This window comes from Parambassis ranga, chromosome 24 (assembly GCF_900634625.1).
Source record: "Parambassis ranga chromosome 24, fParRan2.1, whole genome shotgun sequence".
Lineage (NCBI taxonomy): Eukaryota > Metazoa > Chordata > Actinopteri > Ambassidae > Parambassis > Parambassis ranga.
In genome coordinates this window covers 9,059,801-9,075,323 of record NC_041043.1, presented here as the reverse complement: position 1 = coordinate 9,075,323, position 15,523 = coordinate 9,059,801, and the positions used below count along the sequence as shown (strand labels likewise).

At 40.5% G+C, this 15,523-nt stretch overlaps 1 protein-coding gene across 8 annotated transcripts in view; it reads right to left on the bottom strand.

The window, feature by feature from the left end:
* Positions 1-15,523, bottom strand: part of nrxn3b (neurexin 3b) — a 232,691-nt gene that overhangs the window by 216,470 nt on the left and 698 nt on the right. For 2 of the 8 annotated variants that reach the window (XM_028396930.1, XM_028396931.1), the window contains exons 2-3: positions 10,297-10,314; positions 9,894-9,920 (exon numbers count right to left, since the gene is read on the bottom strand). The exons of 4 other annotated variants lie outside the window; for them this stretch is intronic. In XM_028396930.1, coding sequence (XP_028252731.1) covers positions 9,894-9,920; positions 10,297-10,314 — 45 coding nt within the window. Of the gene's footprint in view, positions 1-6,428; positions 6,444-9,893; positions 9,921-10,296; positions 10,315-15,523 lie in introns of all 8 variants that reach the window. 2 more of the 8 variants (XM_028396935.1, XM_028396929.1) reach the window with 2 other exon arrangements.

Sequence of the window (15,523 nt, the reverse complement as noted above, 5' to 3'; positions counted from 1 at the left end):
AAGAAACACCCTATAGAGAAGCCCGTCACTGCATGTTGAAAGCAGAGGAGACAGGAGGAGCTGAAACGACTCAACTATAAAAAAATAAATAAATACCAAAGTCCACTTAGTACATTTGTAGTGACAGCACCAGAGCTGTAGCTACCACTGAGGACACTGAGGTCCCCTGTCATGTGTTTTGTATTTGTCGAGGGATCTGACTATTTCTACTACATAAAAACCATAAACAAGCTAGGTTATTTTAATAGTGAGTAAGGTTCAGGAGAAGTACAACATTTTACATTTGAATAAAGCAATCTATTTTCTTTCTGTCATTCTCAACTTAAACAGACATATGTTTTCATTTCCGCTTATATCGTTAAAGCTAATATAATTAGCTGTATAAAAAAACTCATGAATAACCTAGGCGGGCAGTGCTTTGAGGGGGAAGGTACCTTTTTGTCCACACTACAGCTCTTAAAAAAAGTGCAGCAGCAACATCTAGGAATATTATTAGCAACAAAAGGATGGCTATTTTTGTAAAAGAAGGCAGCTTGTGTATTATGCACACAAAAATAACCACAAATAATTACATGCCCAAACAGTCCATGTGTACCCAAACATATTTCCTCTCTCCCACAGCCAACCAGCACAAGAAACCAGACACACACACACACAAAATAAGGGGTGTGAGTGCAGTAGTGGGAACTGATCAACGCTTGATTATCTTCCCTCTCAGTGCAGTGCACCCTAAGCAGAATCAAATCGGATGACTTCATTAGCATATCATCTGCATAAGGACTCAGCCAGAGCAAGGGCATGTGCCTGCTTATGTGGCTTGTCTCATTGTGAAGGCGGGTTAGGGTTAGATAGCCTTTCATTTTTGTTATAACTAAACATGCCAGGCCTCTTTTGAGTCACATGGCTGGCTCATGTTCACTGGCCAGTAATGAGTAGAGCAGAATCGGGAAAAAAATAGGACACTTTGCTCAGTTTTGGACTATTGCTGGACTTCCTTCAGTGATATTTCTCATTAGTATCATCATCATTAGTATTATCATTAGTCTCTTTGCTGAAAAGCAAAACATTATATATAATACACCTCAAAAGTGTGGGATGAAACAACAATCTAAATTTTGACCAGTTTACAGTATTGTATATATAATAATAGTGTCAAGGTGCTTAGAAAACGTGCATCCTTCAATTGGGGTACCATTAAGTCTGCCCTTGGTTAGTATTACAAAAGTGGTTCTTTCTTTTCACCTGTTTAATATTTTATATCACTTACTAAAAAGCTAATGGTATTATAGGTCATTGCTATTAGTTGTATTTTTGTAAAAAAACAAAATCTTTTCATGAGACTTGCAAAGGTCAACATTTTACCAGTTTAGAGAGTGTTTTAAAATGTGTTTTTGAATTGAGAAAGCACCTTTTTTTGTCATCTGTCATGCTGCATGAGCACCACACATCAGCACACATAAGCGATCAAACCGGCATGGTGGAGAGAGAATTTCCAAGTCAGGAAAAAGCAGCTCTTCTGTCAGGCAAGAGTACTGCCAGGCAATGTTAGGCTCCATTGATATACAAGCTAAGAACATACAGGAAAAACACAGGTGCTTATAAAGTACAAACCACATGCATCTTTAAATGTGAGTGCACAAGCAAATGCAACAATTTAATGTCAAAGAAGTGTTGAATGTAACAACAAGAGTTTGTCAACAGCTACTTAAAGTACAGCACACCGTCATGGCTTTTTTACCCTGCACAGAATCGAGGTAGGCGTCATGTGGTTGGAACATTTATAGAAACTGACTTCCAATCTGCTCTTTCAGCATTTATGCTTTCACTGAAGTGTAAAATCCACTGGTCTCACTAGGTGATATAATAATTTGAAATCTCCACAGTATAACCTTTCTTGTCATTCCATTTTCATCTCCTGCTGCTTTTGTTGACCTGCAATTTTAACCAGAGGGGACCGCAATTAAGTCCTGCCCCGAAAGCAGCCCCGAAAGAGGGACTTCCAAGAGGAGTTTAAAGGTGTTGAAAATACTAAAATGGCTTGTTAGTTCCTGTAGTTGAAAAGCACAATTGATATAACAATGACAAACATTTAGGCCAACAAAAAGGACAGTGAGCATGATAGTTTTACTTTGGTCTAGGGCTGCAACAAACGAGTATTTTGATAATCGAATACTCACCGATTATTTTTGCGATTATTCGAGTAATCAAATCACACGTAAACGTCATATTTTTCCCATAAATACAGCTGCAGCTAATAACTATTTCAATAGTGGACAACTACTTTGGACCGCTGCTTTGTCATTGCTTCAATCTCCATTCCCGGAGCAAAACTGCGTGTGCGTGTGTCGCACCAACCTACAAACAGCCCACCCAAGTTTCCAAACCAGGGCCTCTTGCACCCAAAACGCTGATCATCCCGCTACACCACAAACCAGAGAATCATTCTCAATGACGTCACTAATGAGTCATCGAATACTATTAGTTGTCGATGCATTTTGCCCTCAAATATTACTCAAGTACTCGAATAATCGCTGCAGCCCTACTTTGGTCCATCTTTGGTAAGGCTTACCAAAACCAGTCTGTCGGTGGTCTTACGTCGCACTGTGAGACAGGTTCTACGATGGCCGTTGTCAGCATCTTGCGACCAAAGACAAGCTGAGATAAAATTCTAGCAGTGTCAGAAATTTAGGATGACTGTATCACAGTGTGACAGCTGCTACGACCTGTCACTCTGCGTCCACGTCCTCCTCCTCCTCACATGTTGACGTATGTCGTAACCTGTGATTGCCTGTGATTCAGTAAATGGTCATCGTACAATCTGCATGCATGAAACTTAACGTCGTACCAAAGTTTATTACATTCACATCGCACAATGTAAACCGGACATTAAACAACAGGAGCAAGGAACTGCTCAAAGCTACACTAATTTTAAAAACACCTTTGTTTCAACCCCAAGCAGTAAATAATACACCAATTTTATTGATTATCTTTCAGCAGCGTCTCATCTTTCATTCAATCTAACAAACAAGAAAAAAACCCTATTTGGACAAGGTAACAAACAGCAAAAGAAAGGATGAATTAAATAATGACAAGAAGACAGAAAGAGGCGGCATGCTCTAGCAGTGGTTGTTGCATTTCTAACCATTTTGCTGCAATGTTTGTTTACTTTCTCCCTGGTGTGAACATCTATGCATGGCTGCAGCCATCACATCTACACATGTCACCCCTCTGCACAATCACACAACCCTGTGCACAAACACACTCACTCCCACATATTCCTAAGCCTTCCTGCACCCATACTTAGACTCTCACAATACAGCCCTTCAAGCCACATCTTAACCTACTTCTTCGCGTAAATCTACTCACAAGGTCTTAGGCACTTCAAAAACAATATATACAGCATTCATGAGATTTCAGGCACGTGTACTGTTCTCAACCATTTGTTTACTTGAAATAAGACAAATTCATGTTTGATTGCGACATTATACGGTCGACAAAACCTGAAAAAAGGGACAAAAAGAATGATCTATCTGACACTATGCAAATGTACAGAGCATTTATGTAATATGTAAGCAGATTTTCTACTTGTCTTTGTGTATGAAGTGTCCACACTTTATGTTTGCTAAAGCAATAATGATATTTCTAATATTTCATGCAAACACATTAAATATTTTGTTGAGAAGAGGGCTTAACCAGGAGCAATATCCTTTGGTCATAAGCAGCAACACAAATAAAGATGGACAAATATGTCAGTTACATATTCACGTTCCCTCTCTCTCTCCTCCCCATCTCTCTCTCTCTGTTGCTGTTGCGTAACCACTGACGCACTCGTGATCCGTGAAAAAGTGGGAATCAGTCTTGCTCGGCTGATCCCAGAGGTCAGCAGAGAGAGAAAGAGAGAGAGAGAGAGAACAGAGGGAGAGGAGTAAAAGGAGCACAAGGCCAACAGAGAGTGAAAAGAAAAGAGAAGGAGGAAAAGATGACCAATCATCATGACGGCATCAGTGAGTTGGCGTCTGGGTAGGAACTGTTCAGTGTAGTTTTTTTATTTTTTTTATTGAAGCGCTGTTGTCTGGGGAACTGGAGATGCAGGAAATGACTTGGGAAAACAGTGGATGAGAGAGGAGGACTAACATGACAAGAGGATATTGCAAATTAAATGCAAAACAAAGAATTGAATGAGAGCGTGGGGGGAAAACACAAGAGGGGCATGATACAGCAAAGAAACAGATGCAAAAAAAAAGCACAACTAGTGACAATCATTCTAGAAAGAAATGAATGAAACCAATGATTCAATCTTTAACAATAAGGTCTTTGAACTTTAAACAGAATTTCTAGTTCCCTCCACTTTAAGTAACTGTTCTGAACAATTTATGTTGTGCCTGCCTTAGCTTGGAACAGGGGTGGCAGGTGTGAACTTCAACTCCATCAAATCAGCATCTTTTCAGAAACAATGAGTTGCAGGTGGAAACCCACGAGAATTCAGGAGAAGGTCTGTATTTACAGCTCATATTTCTTGACTGCTTGAGTAGCAGCCGGTCTGCGCTGAAATCAATTTGACCAATGCCCTCAATTTTTAGCAACTTTGAAATCCACCTACAGGATTGTGGTGTAGTTTTTAGACTGAGTAATGAGGAGAGGCAAAGTAAAACTCAATTTCAGGGTGAGCGTCTGGCCATTAGTAGCCGTTTATCAACAGAACGGCCAACACTCGCCAAGGCCAATAAGTGCCAGCTGGTGCTCCAAATCCAGCGTCTGAGGCGTAACGGGAAAAACCCTATCCACTGCCTCTGTGACACTGTGTAGATGCAAATAAACCTCTGATGGCACACAATGTTCCTGTCACATGCATTACAAAGGACAAGGAGGGACAAATGCTTCATTTTCCAAAATGCATGCAATGAGTCAGTAGGTTAAAAACTACAATTAGGATACAGGGATGCTGGGTAAATATTTGTACAGCAGTGAATCAATTCAGCAAAAATGTGTTTGGAATACATCATCAGAAATTCTACTAGCTCATGAGAAGGTTCTCCCAAAAAGTACTGGCATGCACAGGAGCTAACCATCAGCACCTCTACTTCCTTCACAGGTTCACAACTCAGAATTTGACCTGGGTGACATCTAAAAGAAACATGTTGGTGAAAACTTTGCATAAAATTAAAACATTTTAAATTCTTTGAAATGAATAATAAAGTCTATGGCCATCGTTTGATGATATGCTATATTGTAGAATATGTCCACAAACTATGGGTTAAAATCACAACCAAAGCTAAAAATTCACTGAGGTACTGTATCTCTAGTGTAGTACTGACCAGTACCCAGTGGACATGCTAGAAAGCTATGTGGACAGAGCTGAACATAAATCCAACTGAAGCCTGCCAGCATCTGTACACAGACAGTAGGCTCTCCTGTATTGAGCTTGACTGTGATGGGAGGCTCATGATGTCCACAGTACTTTGAGCAGGACCGCAGAAACACCAGCAGGAGGAAGGAGGAGGAGGTGGAGAGAGAAAGTGAGAAAGGCTAACTAGAATACCGAGGCTGACGGTGATGAATAGGGTGGCAGAGAGGGAGACTGAGAGTTGGGGTGACAGGGAGAGGGATGCTGAAACAGAATGGGTTTCACAGAGGCAGAGAGCAAAAATCTTGTCAGCTGGAACTTTGCAGAGGGACTTTGAGGGGATAATTAGGGAGAGTGACTCCAGAAGTGAAGAATACGTTCTCAGTTTTAAACTGCCATGAAGAGGGATTAGAACTCCTCACTCCCATTCCTTTCCAGCAGCACTCTAACTGTTCTCTAAAGTGGACTGCTGATAACCTGGCGATGGGTACAATGTGACATGGTTTCTTTCTCTGCCCTTACAGTTTCATTACAGAACATCCACTGTACACTATCCAGATGTCCGCAGCACAGGAAGCAGATCTCTCATGAGACATAAGAGAGGAAAATAGTGATCGGTGTACGCAGGAGCTGGGCTTTCATTTATGAGTCATGTCATGAGTGTGCTTCTGTTCAGTCTTTAGCAAATAGGTCCCGTGGATTTAACTTTTAATAGATAGCTTAATAAGAAAGATTTTTAAAAAGCTAATCCTCAATATGATCATTTCACACTTACACATCATTAGAAAGAGAACAATGTATTTCTTTCATTACACAGCTAAAAGTTAACTCACACTGCATAAAATAATCTGTTACCTAAAGTGTTAATAAATACAAACCACATCGCTTCTGTGATTAAATGTTCTTTTCAAATATATACTTTCAACTTACAGATACCTATGATCAAATTAACATGGCTAATAACTACCACTGAGTGCACTGTTAACACAAGCTCTTATGGTCAGATCTCATTAAGTGGATGGCACAGAGGTATGACTGCAGCTGTAAATGGAGCTGTTAATTGGTACTTGGATTCATATTGTACATAAAGGCTGCTGTTCTATTTTCAGCTTTATTATTCTTCCAGAAGAAAATCAAATTTAGTAAAGTGAATTGTTCAATTTGTACCTAAATGAGAATAAGTGATGTTAACATTACAAATACACATTTCACTAACCAGGCTTACAATACAACAATGACTAAAGTCTAGAAACATCTGCATGCTGAAGGGCACCATGTTGCTAACTGGAGCACTACTGCTAACTAGAGCACAGTCCCTGGGTCCACTGACATGGCTTATAAAAAGTTTGCGATAGCGTCAAAGCTATGCATCAAAAAAAGCTGCATCTCTGAGCCAAGAACAATTGGGTCCTCGCTGATTGCAAGGGACTAAATCTATCTCTGTAGATGGCTCAGGGTACATGTGGCATATAGGCTCCGGATTTGAGTACAATGATGACATGTGTTTCATATTTTTCATTGGAAATATGTGGCCTCACAACCCTGACACACTCGCCTGGCACCTCCAGTATTGCAGCTATCATTTTTTTCTTCTTTCTTTCCCTTCAGCCCCCACCCTCACTCTCTCACTCTCTCACTCTCATCTCGGGTCTATTCTAGTCTGTTCTCCCCAGCCTCACACTTACTGTACCCTCTGACCACTGTGCCATTTACAGTACATACTCACAACTGCAGAGACATGAATCTAATAGCGCAGGGACCTGCTGTAAGGCACGTCCTCATTTTACACATCACATCTTGATGTTTCACAATAAAAGCCATGTAATAAGTTATATAATAGGTGTTTTAGAATCGTGTCCAACTATTATAGCAATTTGATTAAACACCCACAATGCTAAATCTGCTCATTCATTTTCTAATAGTTATTCAGCAACACTGGGATCATATTCAGGGATCATTGTAGGGTTAATACTGATATAGAGACAATCATTCTCACTTACACCTGTGGGTAATTTAAAGTCTCCAGACCGTCTGATTAGCATGTCCTTGGACAGTTTAAGGAAAGTAGAACACCCAAAGGAAACCTCAATGGACTTAAATAGAAAGGGCTGAAGCCAAGTATCAAACCTTCTTCTTCTGTTATACAACAACGCTAACAAGTGAAGCGCTGTGGGACCACTCACTGCATGCTGATCGCCCCATTGCCACCTAATATGCTGATGTGATACAAGTGTAGAGGAATTCTGTTTTTGGTTCCTCCCCATCCACAGGGAGAACGCAGTGCAGTGTCTGCTTCAGAGGAAACACAGGCAAATCACACACACACTACTTTGTAATCCTGTCAACCAAAAAGTCAGAAATTAATTACTGGAAATCAAACACTGTTTACAACTCATTACCATTTATATAACCTTTCCTCCGAACAGTTCAATCAATCATAGACAAATGACTATAGCTAACTATTTCTAACTAGCCCACCACTAACCACAGTCACAAAGCATCACTTCTGAGGCTTAGAAAGGCATTCTTATACTATGTTTGTAAACAAAACTAGGAAGTCGTGCCAGTTACCAGTGTACAGTGTGTACCAGTTTGCCAAGGGGTGGTCTTAGCTGACAATAGAATGATGTGTTGTGAACCCAAGTAATCTCATGTTTCATTCAAAAGAGCACAACTGTCAAGTGACTTAGATAAAGCTGGCACACACACATATCATTACATACTATAACATGCTATAACATAACTACATATAAGTACAACAAAGCATACAACAACAGCTGAAATTTAATAAAGAGGTCATTATCTGCATGCATGCACTACACAGGCTATGGCCTCATTCAAAAGAAAGCCAAATGCCACGTTGAATCCACCAATCAGCTCTTTTTCAGCAAACACAGAACTGTCATATTCAATTAGGCATTTAAATACACAAATCTGTGTGTATGTAGCTTCTACACACGTGTCTTGACACAGACAAGCTATGAATAATTACAAGGACACTAAATAATCCATTGCAGAGCTTACTCTCATCATTCTATATTAAACAGAGATAATCAAGTGAAAATCACTTAGTCTCCACACTGACACTATTTCTTACCAGCTTCACTCATCTTTCTGCTCAGTCATTCATCCTTCATGCAACAGTAAATGCAGGCGCTCGTTAGCTGGAAAGCATCAAGTCCCCCTGATTTTGACTCTCTCTCAAAAAAGATGAGCAAATGAATACATTTAATGAACACACATAATAAATGATTAACCGGTGGCGGCACAGATTCTACACATGAACACATTCACACAGCTCTCAGAGCTTAAGTAAAAGCAGCAATAAAAGGAAAAAGGGATTGCTGTACCTTTGTTTCTACCTACAGGTTTTGGAGAGGAGAAAGGATCCGTAGAGGTAAAAGAGGGAGAAGGAGTGTCATCCCAAAGCAGAGCACCAGAGAGAGACAGCAAAAAAGTGGGGGTAAGGTATTGTTAGTCGATATTAAGCCAGTACACTGCTACATGACACTTACACCACATGCAAAATGTTGACAACCATGCACATTATGAAAGGATGAGAGAAGCACATGCGGGCAGCATACAACTGACACTTCACTACTTCAGCATATTTTTTTTGCATGGTCTGAATTACAATGCTAAGGTCACATGTGAGAGAGGCTAAGCAAAACTGATCTTGAGCACACAACTTAAGTTTCTGTCTATTTCAGCCATGTCAGGAAAAGTTCAATAAAAAAAACTTTATGCCAAATTATGAGGTGTGCTGGCCTGGTGTAAATAAACAGTAAAACAGTGTTTGTTTCTGGTATCCAGTAGACTTCCAGTGCTGGGGTTCTTGGCTTCATAGCTTATGTGAGACTCAAACACTTGCATCAACAAACAAGCACCGATTTCAAGATTTTACTTTCACACTATTAATAGATAGATAGCAAACTTTGCAGGGAGAAAACTAAAAAGAATAGTCTGTAAAAAATGGATTTTGACATGTGAATAAATCAACAAAGAAACTGAGCAAAGTTGCACCATTGCAATAATAAGACATAAACCCCAGGTCCCCAGCCTTCCCCATCTCCAGCATGCCTTTTCCTTCTCGTCCAAGCTGTCTTCCTAAATTCCACTGATGTCCTTATCCACCCCTCTTGCTTCCTCTGCTTGTTCACCCCACCCCCACACCCCATAGTGGACCATGTCACAGCATGTTTGCTGTGGAACTGAGAATAGTACACAATTATGTAATACACAGAAACCTGGGTGAAACGAGGCTGAAGAGACACAGACGTAGAGAGAGACGAAGGTGAGATGTGGGACATGCCATGCTGCCATGCACCCCTCCCCACCAACACACACACACACACACACACACACACACACACACACACATACAAATTTGCCCTCCCACTTCTCTGCAGCAGCAGTGGGAGCATTGCAACACACAAATGCACACGGACAGGTAGCGAAGGCACACAGTGCAGATTTGAGCCCCAAAACCAAGCCGGGGGGTGAGTGAGCAAAAAATAATAGAGATCTACATAGAAAAAGAAAAGAGTACCTTGCTCTGCCTTCAGGTGTGCGAGGCCTTGAAGAGAAAAATCAAACAGACAGGAACAGAGAGAAAAATTGAGAATACCACACCAATACTACAGTTGTATTGTTATTATGCATGCTTTGCATGAAGGCAAACCATGGCTATCACACTAAAAGCAAAGCTTTCCGGAGTGCATTTGAAAGCTTTTTGCTGAAATGGCTAATAAAGAGAGCAACACTATGAGAGAATATAAAGTACCTATGGCAGCTGCTTGTTGAATACATATCAGTTCTAAAAAAGGTTCAAATTGGATTACTGGTACATTTTCGCCTGCATTTTAAAGGCGAATACATAAATGATTAATATCTTAATATGATATAATTAGCTGCTACGATTTAACTGGGGCTACAACTCATTATGCACTCACCTGGTTTTCTCTGGACTGCTGTGGAGTTGTCACAGGAAAATAGAGAAAGCAAAGAGAAGCATTGCATTAGCAACACACTACAGCTGATTTTGCATGTTGGTCTATCATGCAAAAAAATACCACACGATTTTATCTTTGTGTTGTCATGTAAGGTGCAAATAGTAGCTCCTTGACATGCCTGATTAAAATAACTACTTCAGTATAAACCCCTGTGGAAACAAACACATAAAACAGAATCTGTCCCATCCTTTCAGGGAACCAGATCAAACAACACTTTCACATTTCGAATATTGTCACAGTAACATAATATTCCGCACCTTGTATCACACAGAGTTCCTCGCACACATTAAAAAAAAAAGATACATAAATCCCAAGCCCTGAGGATTTACGGTGTTGTGAGGTTTGTGGATGTCAAGATGCTCGTTCTAAGACCCATGCTTTTCTCCTCCAACGGCAACCACCCAGTGATTTCTTTACCACTGACCCAAAATCAACACACTCCTTGCGGTTTCTCAGGAGAATGCTCACTGTGGGAATCCTTGTGTAGTTCGCAGCATGTAGCAACAACAACAAAAAAAAAGCTGCAAGCCTCTTCCTTTTTTTTTGGCAAACATCTTCACCCTTGGATGACACCTTGTGGGCCTCAAACACACCAGTGTAATTTGGAAGCATCAGAGATCACTGAGTGAAGTCAGCAGCAGTCATGTTATATATTGAGTATTCTGCTTCTTCAGTCTCAAACCTGGCACATGCAACTAAAATGAATGTGCAGAGACTTGTAAGCAGGGCCCCTAAGGAGCATCAAGGACTGACAAGAGGAAATTAAACTAATCTTAATTAAGACAGACTGCAGTATCAGCTGTAAAACACAATATCAGATATTAATTTGACTTAGTGCACTGCCTTGATCTCTACCCAAACACAGAGAACTGGCCTGTTTCCCACTGCTGGATATTACCAAAGATTTTCATGACTCGTTTTTTTTTTTCCTCCCTGAAAGCATTATGTTCTTGTTTAATGACACATTTAACAAACTCAACACATGACAGAAAGATCTTGTTAGAAGAAGCAAGGAGACAAGTGTGTAGAAGTGTCTGATGAAGACGAGGTGAGATTTTTCCTCTTGTCTGTTATAAGGAGTCTAAAATGGATGCTACGCCTCCTCCCACATGAGAAGGATGACATTGGCAGAGGAAAGGGAAGGACGAAGCATGGAAGTGGGGGGAAGGGAGATAGTGGCCAGCTGATGGACAACTGCACAGTTCCACCTATGAGAAAGTGGAGGACTTTAACTGCTGCATTTACATGTCTGAATCAGCAGATACACAGTGAGTGTGTGAGCTCAGTAAACATGCCATGTATACACAGCATGGATGATGGTGTGTTTAACGTGCAGGGTCTCATGTATATAAAACCCTTTCTCCTGGTGCAAGAGTGCTCAGAACAAGCCAATGTGCTGTGGAGGACATGTGGTCCGAGTGTAATCCCCTGCTCTATTTTACCAGCAGCTTCCCCACTGAAATCCAAACATAATTTTCAGCTTGGGCACTAGACACAAATGCCCTCTGCACTGGAATCAGGCAAGTCCCTGCACCATTTTTTCCCTTTTTTTCTCCCTGACCTACTTTTTATAGTAAGATTATTGTAACTGTCATTTTTTCCATGTCTGTTTATTAATCCCCAAAGCTAAGCCTGAAGGCACTATTTCAGCACTTGCTTAACAGTTTGCTTGCCCTAGCCTTCAATTACTAGTCCCCCATCAAGTCACTGCACTTTTTTTTTTTTTAAAGCAAAAGGCCCCTTTTGCACATCCCACATCCACTTCCATGCTGGATGCGGATGTGGGATTCTGAAAGAGAGAGACACAGGCTTTCATTTTACATATTCATAAAACAATCCAGTGTAGCTCTTAACAACCTTGACCTTATGCACATCTCATTGTAATAGTAAAACCCTGAGGTATTCAAGAGACTTCATAATGTCACCACCACTAAGTTAACTGAACAGAATGAGGTTCAACAACCACATCATTACCATAAAGACATACTGATATTTTCACAGCTAACTGGGGCAGAGGCTAGTTGATATTATTAAAGATGACTTTGCAAAAAGAAACGTTTTAGGAATTATCAGTGAGAAGACCATGTGCTGAAAGTACAGCAGGGGATCTGTCGGCCAAAGCCGGCACGTATACATGGAGAGCGAGCTGGGAATGGTGTCCAGTTTCAGTTCATTGCCCTGACACAGTTAGTCACACTGATACATCCTGATCCACATGGAAGGATAGAGTAGACATGTGCTTTATGGCCAACTGTTTGTGGTGCTAAGCTGTGAACAGAGCTGGACGGTTTAGGAAGTGCTGAAGGGGCTCAGAGACTGGAACTGTCTCGTGATTAGCACTGCAATGTGAATATAAAGTAGCTGTGGAGGATGTAGGCTAACCCATGATATCTCACATTGCAAATGCACACCCAAAAAAGGGCATCCGGTGTGGGAATACGGATGTTTTGGATGTGGAATAAACAGGCTTTATCCCACTTTCTTTTCCCCATTTTCTCATTGCACATGTTAACTCATGCCTCCTCCTTGTTTTACCCTTCTAGGCCAGTGGGCTAGCAGGCTACCATTAGGAATACGGCTGGCAAAATGTTTCCAAAGCCCAGTCCATTCAGTCAGTCAGCCATCTGCCCATTTTAATGAGCAGCTCCGGGGCTTTGTCCACGTTAACGTGTGTGTTTGTGCACATGCCTACAAACGCAAATGTGTCTGAGTGCATGCACGCGTGACGTCTGGACCGCACTGTCTGATAATGTAACATTTAAATATTCACAGGTTTGACAGATTGCTTTCATTGCTCATTAATGTGGAGCATAATTACAATATACTGACAAAGACAGGTGTGCAGCAGTTGTTCGTATCTAGCCACAAACAAATGCTTCAAGTTTTATCTCTTTGAATATCCCCTGAAAACATTCTCACACGCTCACAAGTTGCATGAACAACAAGTATTTTGCCACTTAGACATATTAAAGGAAACAGTGCTGGATTGCCAGCAGACAGTCTGAATTGACTATGGTGTTTGCGCAGGCATTTTCCAGGCAAATTAGCCATCTCTGTTCTCATTATCCTCCTAATTATGGTTCCTAGTCTCTGTGGTATAATCAACAATCAGCCACATCAGTTAATGAGAAAGCAGAAAAGAGCAGCAATCAGATCAGCTGGGAACTAAGATCAAGAGCCCACCTACCCCTACTTTTATTGCCTGAAAACAGAAAAAGATGAAGAACAGTTGTTTGACTGTGTCTGAGAGAGATGCCAAAGACAGAGGTAAAGAGGGGCTTGTGGCGTGTGTGTCCTACAGCTGACGCCCTGGGACAAATCAGGGTACAACAGGCCAGTGGTGAATCCACTTGTCACACTTGCTCTAGCCTGCGGCTGAGATATGACCACTTCTTTTCCCCTGTCCAAACTGTCTGGCTGAGTTGCAAGTGCACTCTTAAACCTTGTTTTTTTAAAACACAAAGATGTCATAGTTCCTTGTCAGTGCTCAGACAAATGGTCCACCTACTCCTCCTCCATCGACTGTTCGATACAGGCAGTGAGCAAATGGGATGAAGCGAAAAAGGGGTCAAGTCCAGTCCGTCCGCTTGACTGCTCTGCAACCAGCACATCGCGTGCTGTCCTGAACAATGCCACAGGCTAGTGCTTGGGATTTAAACTCCAAACAGCTTCATTTGAGCATCAAATGTTGTGACATATTAGCATGCAAAACATAGCTAAAAACGTTCCAGGGAAATCGGTATATTATTATTGTAAAACACACGCTATAATGATGACAAATTGATGGCAACCATCTTGACTGTATTATATACAGTTGGTGTTTCAGTGAGCATTCCCCTGATTTTTTTGGCAAAATGGAGTCATCCTTTAACCATGTCACTCTGATTTAGACAGACAGGAAGTGGATCAGCAGTGGAGGAAATTTAGCATGGGTCTGTTCACACAAACTTATCTTCTACAATCCATACACATGAAGAAAAAAGTCAAGCATGTAAGGTTATAGTCAAATTGTGTATTCTGTAGATTACTGAGCTACGTATGAAACATTTAAATTTTGTTAAGTTAAGAGTGCAATACCAAAAGAAGAGTGAATGTAGTAAGTTATTCTTGGCATCTGCTGGCATTGATCTCAAGGCTACAAGCTGTGGTGGTTTTAAAAGATGTGAATTTTAACCAGGAGCAGAAGCTCCATACATAAGTTGGTATTTGTACAGTGCAAAGAAAAAATCATTTTCTAGTTTATCTCAGACAGGCAAAAGAAAAAAAAACAGGGTCAAACATTAAAAATGGCTCCTATTTTATATCACTGACACAGACCATTTGAAAGTATATAAAAAAGTTCTTATGCCAAAAGGGTTCAAGATGGAGACAGAGCAGAGTAGAATATTGTCAAAATGACGCATCTCATTACACTCCCCAAAGAAGAGATGGCCTTGGCACAGAAGCAGAGGAGGGAAAAATAAATGAAGTTGTTTCTCATCCAAAAGTTTGTGTGTGTACCTTCAGGTCCCTGCAGCACCTTGCAAAATCTGAATACATTTAATGAAAAAAAGAGAGAACTCAGTGTTGTAATTTTAGTCATATCAGCTAATACCGTATCCGCCACTGTCTCATCAAAAGTAATAACTGTGAAGGGAGAGGAAATGCTGAGCACATCACCTCCAATTTAACTCTCACATGAAATATGGAGACTTTCTAAAAGAGCCACGCCACAAAGAAGTATTCTGATTATGTTTGTGGGAATTGCATTAAATTTTTCACACATGGGAATTTATCTGCGTCTGCTTTTATACAAATTATGCTGTTGTGTAAATGCTACACTGCAATCAATGCACATTTTTCAAGGCATTTTATAAATGAAGTTTGGTGTGGCACAAATCACATTAGGTGTAGCGGGAATAGCAACAGTTATGGAAATTAAATCTAATTCCAGAAGTCTGTAGTGAGATTTATGAACACTGAGTTTGAAGCCACATGACAAGAGAAGATGTTTTTTAAATATGTACCTGCAAAAAAATACAGTAAATAAATAAATATAATGGTTTTATATGACATTTTTTTCCTGTGTAAATGGAAACAGACATCAAACCTGCTGTTAGGACAGTCCCACATTTCTAAGGAATCCCTTAGAATTTTTTTTACAAAGACTTTAATCAATATTCAGCGT